The following is a 14,453-nucleotide window of genomic DNA, read 5'->3' as shown; positions in this document are numbered from 1 at the left end:
GTGTCAAAAGCCTTGCTGAAGTCAAGGTAGACCACATCCACAGCCTTTCCCTCATCTACCCAGCGCGTCACTCTGTCATAGAAGGAGATCAGGTTCGTCAGGCATGACCTGCCTTTCATAAAGCCATGCTGACTGGGCCTGATCGCCTGCTTCCCCTGCAATTGCTGCATGAAAACTGGTAGCTCATGAATGGGCTATGCTGGCTGATTGAATTCGTCCCTGCTCAGGATAGGAACAAAGACCACAAAATTAAATACAGAACCTCCTGGGAACAGCACGCTTCTCTCCCACTTTGCTCAGCACCACCACATGTTGCTTAAAATGTGCCAGGACCCATCTGAACGCTATCAGCTGCAGGGACAACGTGCAATTTGTCCTGCAGGGATACGAGGCAGCTTTATGTCCAGCCAAGATGCAAATTCAAGGAAAGAAAAGGCTCAGAGGGAAAAAGGCATTGAAGTCCTCTAGCTCAACAGCTAGGAAGTCCCTAGCCAGAACTTCACTGCAGGCTCTGTGCAATAGGGATGGGTTCAGTCCCTTGCAAAAAAAAAAAATAATAATCATTTAGATACGGGGGCTAGTTTCAATGAACCTCAGGGATTTCAGCTGATTTATTAGCTAACCCAATGCAGATAGACATAGACGGATTATAGCACTCATGGTCAGACTGCCAAGGAATTGACTTCAGAAGAATCGATGTAAACATTTTTAAGACCAATTTCCATACAGCCTGAAAATGAGCAAAAGCAAGAAATAAAATAAAAAGTAACCTTTGTTAAATAGTCAAACCATATACAGTTTCTCACTGGATGAAACAAGGAGTGTTGGTGGGAAAGAGATCTTAGGAAAAGGTGTGGCCTATGCAGGGCACATATTAATGTAGTGCCTGAAAAAGGAGTGAAAGAGAGAGGAAGATGATTTCATTTTGTAAATACTAAAGACCAAACCAGTCATCCTGAGTGCCCGTCCTTGCTGCTCATCCTCAACACGTGTGCAGGGAGTCATGAAAAAGCCTGCAAAGCCTCCAAAAGCTTCTCTGCAGGCTGGCTCAGACAACTACAGACAGCTGTGCCATGCTCCTACAGCACGTCACAGCCCTAGCTCACATCTTCAAACCAGAAACTCTCCTGCTCTAGGCTGTATATAAACTTAGACCAACAAGATCCTTTCTCTTGGGTACACCACTCTCTGACTCCATCCTGCAACAGACAGGAGCTGGAAGGACCAGGAGCACCCTTTGTCCATCACCTTCGCCCAGCGCTGCAGTCTGGTGGGTCTGGAATCCTGTACACATCTCGCATGGTCCCAAGAGCCACAGTTGAGAACAGGAGCCTGGAGCTGTGCAGGCTACAACTCTCCACCAGCTAAAACTACAGCTCACCAAAACCCCATGGCACTTCATGGCTTGTGGAAAGCCAAGATAGCTTTCAGCTGCCATGGGATGCTTTCCCAGGGGGGAAAGCTGTTTGCCCTTTTTATGTTTTGCTCAATAATCAGCTCTGGGGACACATAGCATCTGCTGTTTGTGCCTCTCCCTTGCAGAACCCCCCTGGGGGTTATTAGCTCCATAATAAGTCTTGCTCTCTGCACCCATCTGCACTTCCCCACCCCACTGATTTTTTTTTTTTTTTTCTGTGTTAGGAGATGAACATGCTCAGGGCAGGCAGCCTTTGCAGTCTGGTGATGGAAGTCTGATGGTCAACAAGCCCCCTCTGTCAAGGGTTGTCTCACTCTAACCTGCTTGTTCAGGGATCCTTCAGCTCCATCCTCTCCTCGCTGGTGTGACAGACGGTGAGGGTCAGCAATGCCTTTTGGTGGAGCCTTGCTGGAAGGAAAAGGAGAGAACTGAGTCCTGGTATTTGTCTTCATGAGCAAATCACGGCTTAGCTTGAGGATGGGATGGGACATTAAATACTGGGATAAGGATCATACTTAACACTTTTTAAAGAGGTGTCTGACAAGGCCACAGCATGCGCTTACATTTACTTTGACAGCCAGGTACTCAAAGGTACGGTGCTGTCACGGCTGGGATGGTCTAAAGACCTAAGGCGACACCTCCTATTAAACCCAAGATAGGTTGAGAGGGGAAAAAAAGAGGGAGGCTTTTAGATATACAGACACCCTTGCTCAAAGTCCAGGGGGTAAGCAGCACCTTTCAGAATGAAGGCAGGCTGGAAAGCAGCTCTCCTCCTCCAGCAGCCTTTTCCCAGCACAGTCCGAGCAGCAGGAGCAGCACTGGAGCTGCAACGTCTCCCCCAGAGCCTCGGATGGGACCAGAGCAGCTTTGGGCTCTGACCAAGCCTGTGCAATGCCACAGTGAGTGAAGGGAAGGCGGCTTTAGCTGATATTCATTTAGCTTCGTGCTGCAAATTTCCCATCGCTGCAAATTAGCGAGGTGTTTGCACCTAAAAGGCAGGCAAGCCTCTCACAGACAGCATAACACTCTGTGGCCAGGGCAGCACTTGCTTGCAGGAAGGAGCAAAGGTGCTTTTTATTTAAAAAGAGCAGGGGGGAAGCTACTTTCCTGAACACTGGGGCCAGGATGGAAAGTCCAGATAACACAAACACAGGGAAAACTTGCCGCTGGCTCTCTCCTCCCAGCGGTGGAGCTGGGTGAGATGGTCGCATGCGATTTCAAGCTGCCTCCAAACGTCAAGAGGTGGAAGCGAGGGAAGGGAAACAGCCCCCAACCACCGTGCCAATTTTCATCGCTATTAAATATAATCATCTCTGCTCTCTTTAATCTTCGCTTCTCCTCTGAGACCTGGCAACAAAGGAAGCCTGGTAATGAGGCGGGGTAATTGTAGTGAAGAATGTAACCTCTGAGACAAGTTTGCTCAGAGCAAAGGGCAGGGAGCACAGGGAAACCCACCAGCCGCAGGGAAATGAAGCATCGCCACCTGACGGGTGAGAAAAAGGGAGCAGAGCCAGAGACCTGCTCACTTCGTTTCTTGAAATAAAGCAAGTGGATCCATTCCCAGCACAGGGATTGATTCAGCACCAACCTCAAGCCTTCCATCAAGAATTTCACTACCTTAAACGTTGCTGCATTTGCTAACAAGCGGGCAGCAAGGTTAGCAGTAGCATAGGCAAAGCAGGCAGTTAATTGAGGCAACAAATTTTCAGAGGTGGCAAAAGAGCTGGCCACACACCAGAGCCCTGCAGAGCTGGTTGCTGTGGCCGAATCCTCACCCACAGCATGGGAACATCAAGTTATCTCTGAATTAGCCAGCATCGACCTCTGCTGCCTTTTGCCATGCTGGGGAGGTGATGGAGGTAACTGCAACCAGGCAATCGTTCCTGGGGATGTGGGCGCCGGAGGGGTTGTTGGCACAGAGCTCTGCAGCTCTGTCTGGAGATGCAATCAGGGAGAAATCCCGCAGTGGGGAGCAGCACTGAGCTGGGGTTTCCCCCAGGTGCTGCTCCCCACTCCGCCCTCGTTACTTCTCTTCTACATTTCAAGTTGGAGTGGTTTATTACCCAGTGCCCAGATTCCTCAATTTACTACCTGATAGAAATATGGGGCAAGTTCATCCCCAAGCTCCTCCTGGTCCTGCAGAAGATGCCTCTATCTGCATCCTGAGCAGGTATTAAACGCACTCTATACACTGACTGGCTCAGAGCTGTTTCTTCTGGTGGTTTTGGTTCCTTTTTAAAAAAACAGAGCATGGTTAACAGCTGGCTCTTGCCAACACCAGCTCGTGACCGTGCCCAAGCCAAGCTGAAGTTTCAGACCCCTTCTCCAGCTCACAGCAGTGCAGCTGCAACAGCTGAGGGAAAGCCACGGCTGGGAAAGCTGACGGCCGGTTTGGGGCTTGGGACACTGAAGTTAAAGGGACCTGTGGCATCCTACCAGGCAAAAACACGGGCTGTTGCAGGTGCATTAGGAAATTACAGCCTGAACAGTCACGGCTTAGATGAGCTTTGTTCAATCTTGTGCAGGGTGCTGTACAGGGTTGGCCCTCCAAAAATCAGATTAAGCAGCCCTATGGACCACTGCGAGTTCAATGCCGCCAGCACAGCGCCGGTGAAAGGCATCTCAAGAATCTCCAGCATCCTCAGGAGCACCTCGTCTGGATCATGCCTCCCCTCTCCCACCTGGGCTGCCAAATTCAGAAGACCAATCCCATGGCCCATCCTATTCCTGCTGCTGCTTCCCTGCATGCCCCACAGGCACTCAGGCCAGAATTTCTGCTTCTGCCCCCATCCCCTGGGTTGCTGTCCAGGCACCGAGCTCACGGACAAACCACTCCTTTGTGCTCAGGTGAGCTCCTCTCTGGCACAGATGCTTGACTGATGGGGAAGGCCGTGCCAGCAGGCATGTTTTCATATTCTCATTAAGCACACCTTGCTCCAGACACTTTGCAGCAAATGTTCCTTTTTAAGGTCTATTGATTTCATAAATAATAGAGCAAAGGAAAGAAATACATCACGTAAAGACACAAGTCCAATAACCTCTCCCTGAGGAAACCAACAGGATCTACAAAAAAATTAAGCCAGCAGGCAGGCATTGATCTTTAAGCAGAAGATGAAGTAGCATTAAAGATATTTCTTAATCAACTTAGCAGCACGCAGGTGCAGCCGTATTCCAGCAGGTCACCTTGAGGGGTCTTGCTCTCCAGGCCTGCAGGCTTGTAGCCCTCATTTCTCACAAGAAAACACTTCCCAGGAACCGGACTGAGACACTCGAACACCCTAAGCATGTTTGTCTTAACACAGAAAGTCAGCGGGGTGGGGAGGGGGCCGTGTGTGTGGACAACGAGGCTTAATACGGAGCTGAGAGCTCCCCTGTGGGGTTTCTGCTAGGGGGAGGCACAGCCAGCTGTGGAAGCACCCGCAGCATTTTGTCACTGCTGCACTGCTCTCCCTGGGCTTGGGACTGAAGAGACCGGCTCCATTACAAGTGCAGCTGGAGCTCTCCCAAACCCTGCCTCTCCGCCACGCACACGAGATCTTAGTCTGCCACTGGGGCCCATTTCGAGAGCTTTTGTTCCCGTACATCCCCCGCTCCCTATGGTTTTATTTTAGCCAGCTGCTCTCCAGCTGTGCCACCGCTGCTGGGGACCACAACCAGGGAGATACCTGGGGAGAAGAGTCTGAGCACGATGCTGCCATCTCCACCCCAGCCCTGTGCCTTGCTCCATCTCTGTATTATAAACACATCACCCTACCAGGGACTGCATCCACCAGTGTGAAAAGCCACAAAAACAGACAATGAACGGAGGAGGAGCTTTGCAAAGCTTCTCCAAGTTAAATGCAGCCTTTCCCTAAGACCTCAAAAGCAGAATCCATATCCAATCACCCTCTTGACCTGACTGCATTAGCTGAATTTGAAGCTGCCTTGGGGTTTGGTTTCTTAAACTCTGTCACCACCACCACCGGCAGATGCAAGAAGGACGAAATGCCACAGAAGTGAAACTGGTGCACAGCTGCAAAACCAAAGCCTGCCCTCTCTTTCCCCACATCTATCCAAGGATCTGTGATTAAGCCAGATGAAACTTTCAACCGCAGCAGGAGCCAGCAGACCCGCGGGCTCTGCTGAGTTTCCTCTGCTCCTGGGCCACCGATTAGTAGGTGATGAGCTGTCACACGCGTCTGCCTCAGCCACAATTAGTGCATGGGAACAGCATTCAGAGCTTGCACAACGGCACCGGCACCCCTATCTTGGCTGCACTGCTTGCTCGCAAGAGACCAGGGCAGTGTTAGTCCCTGATTCCTGGAGAAAGCTCTTACCTGGTGAGCCCAACGTGCAGCAAGAGCCTTCCCCGGCCACACGCCTGCATCAGAGGACACTGATAAAGGAAGACATGTCTATTGCCCCAGGACGAAAGCAACGATGTCCTCTGAAGCAACCACAGTCTTTTGGAGGAGATGGAAGGAGAAAGGATATTTCTAGGCTTTCACGGGATGAAAACCATCTGGCTGCTAATCCCTGAGGCAGCCTTCCTGACTGCACGGACCAAGCAGCTACACGTGGCAGAGTGGATTCACAGAAGGGGAGAAGCAACAACCACCCCCCGGCCCTTATCACATTATAAGGAGTTTCTCCTCCTTGCAGGACCTGATGGTGCTCAGCACCCTCAGAAGCTGAGAGGGCCCGCAAAATCTGCCTGTTTCAGCGGAGCAGGGAAGTTTCTCCTCCATTCAGACGATTTGCGTGTTTCAAGCACCAAAGGCTGGCTCTGACTTTCAGCTGGCCTGTGTAAAGGTGACAATGGAAACTTTGCCCAAAACAGTGTGTTTTTGTAGGCCCACACGAGGGGAAGTCTGGGTGGAACAGCTCCCAGACAGCTGCTACATAAATACTCATAGAGGGAGTGGATAAAGGGAAGTGAAGCAATTCAAGAGCTCCATCCAGGCAACTGCTCAGCTTAACCCTTGCAGTCATCAGCTGAAAGAGCAGCTGCCACCAACTGCACACGCTGCACAGCAGCAAGCTCTCAGAGTCAGTGGGATCAGCTTTTGTGCTACTACGTGTTGGGCATCTGCTGCAAAACCATCCCGATGGCTGTCTGAAAGCCTCACAGCACGCAGAACATGACCATATCCTCGGCTTGACGAGGGTCCAAAGGACAGCAGCAAGTTACTGGCTGTGTAGAAGATGCCTGCAGGGAGTAGAAATGGTGAAAAATAGACGTGACAGGTTTTTGGCACGGGGTCACCACGCCCATTTAGCCTGTTTGGTGACAACATAGCAGTGGGGTTCCAGCTGTGTTGGGGTATTGAGGGGGAAAGGCTGGAGTGAGGATAAAAACCTAAAGGTGGTCAGTGAGAAAAGACTTCCTCACAGATGGCAAATTAATGGTCTCAAAGAGTGGTCAACCAGGCTGTCTCAGCTGCTGCTAAACAGGCAATGAAATACCCTCTGCCAGAACATCCCCAGTTGTTCTTGGATTGAAGAATGATGTTTGCCTGCTATGGTGGTTCTCTTGCAGAGCTGGACAAAGATCCCAGCTTTCCCAGAGACACATGTAAAACTTCCAAAAGCAGGCTAAACCCAGTACACAGATGAGCATCAATAGGTGAACATTCTTCCCATCGCATTTCCTTCTCGAAGCTACTGCTGATCATGTTGCACAATTTGAGAACTTGCACTGTACTGGGAGATGAACCATTTCTAAAAGCAAGGGAAGAAATGTAGCTCCACTTCCACATCACAAGCAAGAAACCTCTGCAAATGATTTGTTTTCCTCCCCTCCTAGTCACTTGTGTTTCAGGAAACATTTTGCTCAAGAGTAGATCTTCAAAGCCATGAGATAAGTGTTCCATACCAAGAGGCTGGCTAGTTTAAGCCTGGCTACTTTGATCATAGATGGATTATATTTTCTAGTTAGTTGGCAGACACGTGTACTGTTATGCAGGCAGAGGATTCTCCTGGCCATCCCACTTCCCAGCCAGAAGAGCCAATACCACAGTGCTCTGCTGCTTTTGCTTATTCAGTTATGAACTAAACTGCAGTATCTGTCCAATTCCAGCTCCCAGACAGGAAGGAAAGTGGGCAGTGCTTGAGGATTCTTACTTTTTCGCATATCACGGTTATGTTTAACATGCTCCATGCTCGTAGCAGCCAAAAAGCCATTTGCAGCAGCCTTCAGGCACAGCCTGCTTCCCCAGGGGGCCATTCTGGGCACAAAGAACCGTTGCTAAAAGTTGAGTGAGGTCATACATCTGGCAAATATAATGGCAACAAATTAAACTACTTTTTTAAGAACTTGGCTTCCAGTGTGCCTTGGAGATCCAAAACAAAATCTTTAACTCTTTATAGCCTCCTCATGCAGAGCTCACCACAAGCAGTTTTCAAGGTAAGTTATATGCCTGCATTGTGTAGGAGTGATGTCGGACCAGATATGTACGTGCTCCTCCTTGCTCAGCTGATCCACTGCTCCCTGAGTGATCTGCTTCCCAAATCAACTGCTGTAGATGTTTCCAAGTCAAAAATCATGAGTGTAAAACCAAAGGTAGATTCAAACCTCCAGTATGGATGCTGTCCTGTCCTCACTGCATGAGAAACATGGTGCTTCATGGATGGAGTTGAGCATGGAACATAAGGACATGACGGCTCCTCAGACGTTTTTGAGGGTGTTGCTCAATGTTAAAGGGTGAGAATTATAATTTAAAGTGTCATGCTTTCTGCACCTCGCTTGCTTCTCAAGCAGTACCCTCTCTTTAAAAGTGCTGGTGCATTTTAAGTCCTGAAATCCCACTCAAGGTAAGAGGCTGTAATGAGGGGAAAGAGAGCACATTGCTGAGATGTGGGAAAACAAAATGATTGAGATGGAGAGAACTGTCAGAAGAAATTCCCTCCGTATTACCCCTCTTGCTACCTAAATCACATTAAGTTTGTTAGATTCCCTCTTCCAGCTCCCCATGCCCACCCACTGAGGGTTACTTTCACAAGAATAGATTACATTGATCAAATGAGTGCTTTTATGAAGCTGAGTACAGAAAAGCAACCCTCACTGCATCTCATTAGCTTGCCCTTCAGCACCTGAGCATCTTCTATATTACAAGCACAATTATCTTTCAAATGGATTCACTCAGAACATCTGAAAGGAAAAAAGCATCTTTATCAAATGTGCCCAAGTCATTTGTATTGCATATAGTATTTTAGGGAGAATGGCAAATTGCTTCTGTGGTCTCTAAGACATTAGAGATTACAAATTAAAAGGAAAAAAAGTGAAGTTTGAAAACTGATGACTTGGAACAGCTTAAATTCTCTTCTCCCCTCCCCACCCCCACCCCAAAAAGTCAGCCCACAACTCTGGGGATCAGGCTGATAAAGTAGACTCTGACAACTCATTTTTGTCACTGCTTCAGTGGCAGAACGGCCTCCTTCTAGCAGAAAACCGGCCATGTGCACCTCTGAATCTCCTCCTTCCCACCCATCCTGTCACGACATCAGTTCATTTCAATGAAAATGTCATCAGTCTCTCAACAGAAAGCCTCTGAAAGCTTATAGCAAGAGCATGGAAGAATTTCACTGGATTGATTCCATTAGCGTAATCTAAGAGAAAATAATAATTTATCAGAGTGGGAGCTTAGAGACAGAAAACAAACAGTCTGTGGTGGAGCAGAGAGAAACTCAGCTCTATAATCCACCCAATAAGCATGGAAATGAGAAAGCCCTCATCTTCCTGCAGATGAAAAAGAGTGAAATATTGTGGTGATGCCAACGAGGGGTTCTTAGAGAGGTGGAAAGTACCAGAATGGAAGGAGACCAGAGGCTTCCCAGTGATGACAAGGGAATGCAAACAGCTTCATCCAGATGGGACGAGAAGATTAACACCGTCCGGATTCATTACAGGCAGACACAGCCTCCAACAGGAACAGGTGCAAAAAAAAAAAAAAAAAAAATCAGGCTTGGCCTTAAGACTTGCTAAGCCCTGTGTGAAATAAGAATGCCAGCCAGGTCTCCAGCAAGCATCTGAAATGCCCATGGCACATCTGGAGATGGAAGCACTGGCAAATGCTGTGCAAGTGGGACAGCTAAGGGCAGGGATTGAGGCAAATTCCCTCTTTTAAGAGGTCAGAAAGATGGTAAAGGAGGAGGGCTTCATTAACCCTGAAATGCTCATGTTCCCACAGCTCATTTCTTCAGGAATGTACGTAGTAGATTATTACGAGAAAGGAGATCTCCAGTGCATGTTAGCAGAAGAGGTGTTGGAGAACAGGATCTCCCAGAAGTCCAAATTCTTGTGCAGCTACATATTGAACACCTGCTAAAACCTTGAAGTCTTAGAGGTGTGATGCAAGGAGCAGGGTGACAGCGTAGGTGTGAGTGATGAGCTATTCGACTGCAAAAACATCTGCAAAATGATTGAAAATTAAAGGCAGTCCAGTGTGAGAAGAGGGCAGGTTTATGACTGCAGCAAGCATGCTGCTATTTGGTTGCTTTTTCTCTCCCTGCCTTTAATTTAAGTGGACAAATACAAAGCAAAAGCTGCTTGGCAATCCACTCTGCAATCTGATCTAGTAGAGCTAGGACCTTTCCTCCAGCCTCAGCTCAGCAAACCATTTTTCACGCGCTGCATGAGGGAGCAGGTTAAATCCTTCTACTGGAAAAGCCTCTGCACAAATCCAGGATCTGATCCACTTTGTCAGATTTGCCAGGCACCATTTGGGACTTGGTGGGACAGATCCTTGTGCAGGTGCGAGTTGCACTAGGATATCACATGCTTGCTCTGACCTGAGAACAGAGGTGAACTCCCACCGGCCAGGATATCCTGGGAGCTCTTGCAACATACAGCCAGCAACAAGCCTAATGGCCCAGGCCAGACATTTGACAACTCTAGGACGCTTAAACATTTTAAGGTTAACTCAGCAGCAGCTAAGGCAGAACAGATGCAGCCTTTCTAGCTGATTGTTACAGAATCTGAAAAACACAAGAAATCACAGTCATCGTCCACTCTTACAAATAAAATCTTCCTTTTATTCTAGTAAAGTAACAAAGTTTTGTATTTACAGATACAATAACTGTACATATCAATTAAAAATTGACTGAGCTCAAAATCGTTAAAGTCACACACAGTCTGTTAAGAACACAAACCACTGCAAACCTCCAAGAACCTCCATCTCTGCTCCTTTCTCACAAAATCAGTTCACTTTGTTCTGAATGATTTTCTGCTGGTTCTCCAGGCACTCCTTCAGCTTGTCCTCTGTAAGCGTCAGTCTCTGCTCCAGGATGGAAACTGTCTGCAAAACAAAAGGCAAGCTGCTGCTCAGCCACTCACAAAGACAAGCTATGTATGCCACTGTACTGTTGGTGGGTAATGAAATCCTAAATTCAAATGGGAGTATTTTGAGATATTTCATGACTGTAACTCCAGGATCAAGCAAGAAAACCCTCCCAGTGCAAGGCAGCACAGTCGGGTGATAGAAGGGAGTTAAAAACCAAAGTGGCAGCATCTACCTCAATATAATGCCCGAGTATTTGTGTAATCCAGTTACCTCACAAAGGGATTGTTAGAGCTTTCTCCTAGAGCTGAAGTCATCATGGACAGGATACACAGGAAGAACATTTTAACCACGTGGCAATAAAAGCCTCTGCTGAAAACCTTTTATTGATCGCTCCGAAGTAATCAGGGGGCCTACCTATGCAAACCACTTGCAGCTTCCAAAGGCACCAGAACGGCTGATAACAGGCAGTGATTGTATTTAATGCTTTAATACCCATAAACTTATCAGCAACAATCAATAGATTCATATTCTGAGCATTTTTACTGCATAAATAACATCCTCTTTCAAAAACAAAAGGATGTCCAGAACCTCAGACTTTAATATAGTAATTCAAATAAACTTGGACAACTGCTATTTGTATAGAAGTTATACATAGAAAGCCTTTTAATAGCACGTTTCATAAACACATCACTAAGTGCTTGACAAAGGAAAGCAGGTCTCTTTATCCTCATTTTACAGCTGGGGAAACTAAAGCACAAAGAAAGGAAGCAGCTTGGCTAAGGTCACTTGAGTGACCAGGAAAAATCTCCTGCAAAATGATTTGGGGAATGAGAAGAACGGTGGGGAGAGTAAGGAGAAAACACAGCCATAGTGAAAACACAACATCAAGCACTACTGCAAAACTGTTTCCCTCAGACACATCACAACACCACGTGTTAAAGTCAGGAAGGGTTCTGCATCATAGGATTTGCCCCAATGCATTTTTGTCACCCCCAAACACAGCTCAAAGCTTCTTTCTCCTACTTACACACCACTGACCTATAAAGATGCAGAATCATAAAGTCATACAAAGGCCTGTGTTGGAAGGGACCTCAACAATCACCCAGTTCCAACCCCACTGCCATGGGCAGGGACGCCACCCACTACATCAGGTTGCCCAGGGCCTCACCTAACCTGGTCTTAAACACCTCCAGGGATGGGGCATCCGCAACCTCTCTGGGCAACCTGTTCCCGTGCCTTACCATCCTCCAAGGGAAAGATTTCCTCCATTTTAAACCATTCCCTTTTGTCCTATCATTATCTACACAAGAGTTCTTCTTCATCCCCTTGACCAGGTGGCCTGTAGCAGACCCCCCAGTAAAGGACAAGCTGTCCTTTATTAACTCTCACCCACCAGCTCTCAACCTTTACATGGCTGTTTCTCAAAGGCAACTCTTCAAAATCAATTCCTTCCCTAATGCAGAGGGCACCATCCCCTCCCTTCCTTTCCTGTCTATCCCTTCTGACGAGCCTGCAGCCCTCTCCCTGTGTCCCGTGTCCCCAGTGCTATGTCCCCAGTCACCTCCCACCACCGCCGCCCCACAGGTGTGCCCCAAGAAGAGGAAGAGTCAAATCCTGCTGTGTAACACAGCCTTGCTACAACCACAAGCTCTGCCCAAAGGAACAAACCCTGCATTGCTTAGATATTCCCCTGGCCTATTCCCCCATCATTTAGTTTTATCCTCCTCTATTTCTACCCCTTTGAGATAGAAGAGCTGCTGTACACAGAGAGCCCGAAGAGAACTTGGGGAGGCACCAGGTGCAATCCCATAGCCAGCAGGAGCCCTCCTGTCTGTTCAAAGCAGAGAGGATTTTATCTGATTTGAACCTAGCCATGGCTATTACCTAGGGGCTGTCTTACAGATGTCAGGAGCACAGCAGGCTGATTGTCTACAGGGGTTTACAGCAAAGATCTCAGCCTGCAAACAACCAGACAGCGAATGGAAAGCAGCAGGGATCCTGGCTTCTCCATTTAGAAAAGGAGAACAAGTGACTCAAGACTCAGTGATCATTCAAAATGTGGGGGGTAGGATTGCATTCAATTTCCTTTAAGAAAAAGATGTAATCAGGTGAATCACATCCTGCTCACACAACCCTGCAAGAAGCAAAGGCCCAGGTTCCTCGCAGCTACTGCTACACGCAGCACGGGGAAACAAAGCACAGATAAAGTGGATTTCAGAAAATGTTGGATTTGAGAAAAAGCTGCAAGAAATTTGCTTTCTGCTTATACTCGTTTGCAATTTCCATTTCAACAAACTTGCAGTGAGCATTTTTTGGAAACAAGTGGAAAAGGAGAAGTCAGAAGCGAAATCCAGTAAGTCCAAAGAACTTCAGAGCACAGTCCATTCGGGTTTGAAATACACGATGCCCAAAATACACGGGGCACCTGATGTCCTAGTAAGGTAAGGGAAAGTGCAAAGAAGCTATTACTATTATACTGTAGTTTACACACATACAAAAAGCTACTTTATTCCCCATTGACAGAGTTTTACAAAGCTTCCATGTTGCTATTCATAGGGCAAATCCTTATTGGTACACAAATCAAACTGCTGCGTGATATTGTTATTACTTTTCAAGAAGGTAACGAACCAACAACGACCCCAAGGAGGCACAAGCCACCAGCCAGACTCGGTGAGGGTTCATCTGATGCAGGTTTGTGCTCATTCTGTTTCCCTATGGTAGGATCCCGGCTTCCCACAGTGTCAGAAGCCGATTACTTTTCTTAGCTGCACACCAGGAAATGTTCATGAGAAACTATGTAAAAAAAAAAAAAATTAAAAAAAAAATGCATTCTACTTACTTCAAGTTCTGGTGAATATTCAGCTCCATCCTCCCTCATCTGAGGGATCCAGCAGTCACATTTGCTTACATCATGACAAACTCCCCACGCCGTTCCCTCAACGTTATTTTTACTCCCTCAACCCAGTAATACCAGAGATCCGTGATGCCAACCCAAATGCCAGACCTACATACACTTTCAGTTTTCATCAGCATCTTTCCTTTAAGTCTTGTTAAACATTTCCTTGCCTGACCACGCAGTAGGGACAGTTTAACCACTGTTAACCCTAAAGTGGAGGTTTTTGCAGAGCCCTAGGGTAATCCATCCAGTGTCTTTTGAGGACTCTTGTTGATAAGCAGAGCCTGGTGCTAATTGAATCCCAACAGACACCAGCTCAACAGCTGGATAATCCCATGCCCAGCCAGCCAAGGGATGTCCACAAGCAGCACATAGGATTTTCAAGTATGCTAGATTCTCACCAGCCTTGATCAAATAACAGCAGAGCGGACACAACATCGCCCCAGTTCATTACTGGGGATTGCAGGACCCCAAAAAACATTGATTTGCACAATGTTACTCAGATTGATAACAACAGAAGGAACACAGGCACACACAAGGACTGCAAAGCAGGTGTGCCTTGCCGATGTGCAGGCTAAATCTTACAGTTGAGCCTGGTCCTGTCATCATTAACCATTTCATAACATAAAACCCCTTTCTCTGCTGATCTGCCTTCTCCGAGAGGTAGTTTCCTAGCCTTACTTCAATAAAAAGATTGCTAAAATTTGCCCCATCCCTAATGTTAATGGTTTCACTAAAGCACGTGCTAAAAACTGTTCTGCAGGGCACTAACGTGTAATGTATCAAATAGCCCAAGAAAGAGCGTTAGCTCTGCCTCTTCAGATTTTTCTTCCCATATGACATGTTAATCTACAAAGACAGAATTTTCTTTCCAGTTTAT

General features: G+C 47.3%; 1 protein-coding gene across 1 annotated transcript in view; it reads right to left on the bottom strand.

The window, feature by feature from the left end:
• Positions 1–10,408: 10,408 nt before the first annotated feature.
• The window catches only part of POC1A (POC1 centriolar protein A), a 54,912-nt gene continuing 50,867 nt past the window's right edge, over positions 10,409–14,453 (bottom strand). The window contains exon 11 of the mRNA XM_084292998.1: positions 10,409–10,692. Within this exon, the coding sequence (XP_084149124.1) occupies positions 10,594–10,692 (99 nt within the window). The 3' untranslated portion in view covers positions 10,409–10,593. The remainder of the gene's footprint in view (positions 10,693–14,453) is intronic.

This window comes from Netta rufina (genome assembly GCF_964035555.1).
Source record: "Netta rufina genome assembly, chromosome: 10".
Taxonomy (NCBI): Eukaryota; Metazoa; Chordata; class Aves; order Anseriformes; family Anatidae; genus Netta; species Netta rufina.
The sequence above is the reverse complement of the archived record's forward strand: the minus strand, read 5'-3'. Positions and strand labels throughout refer to the sequence as shown.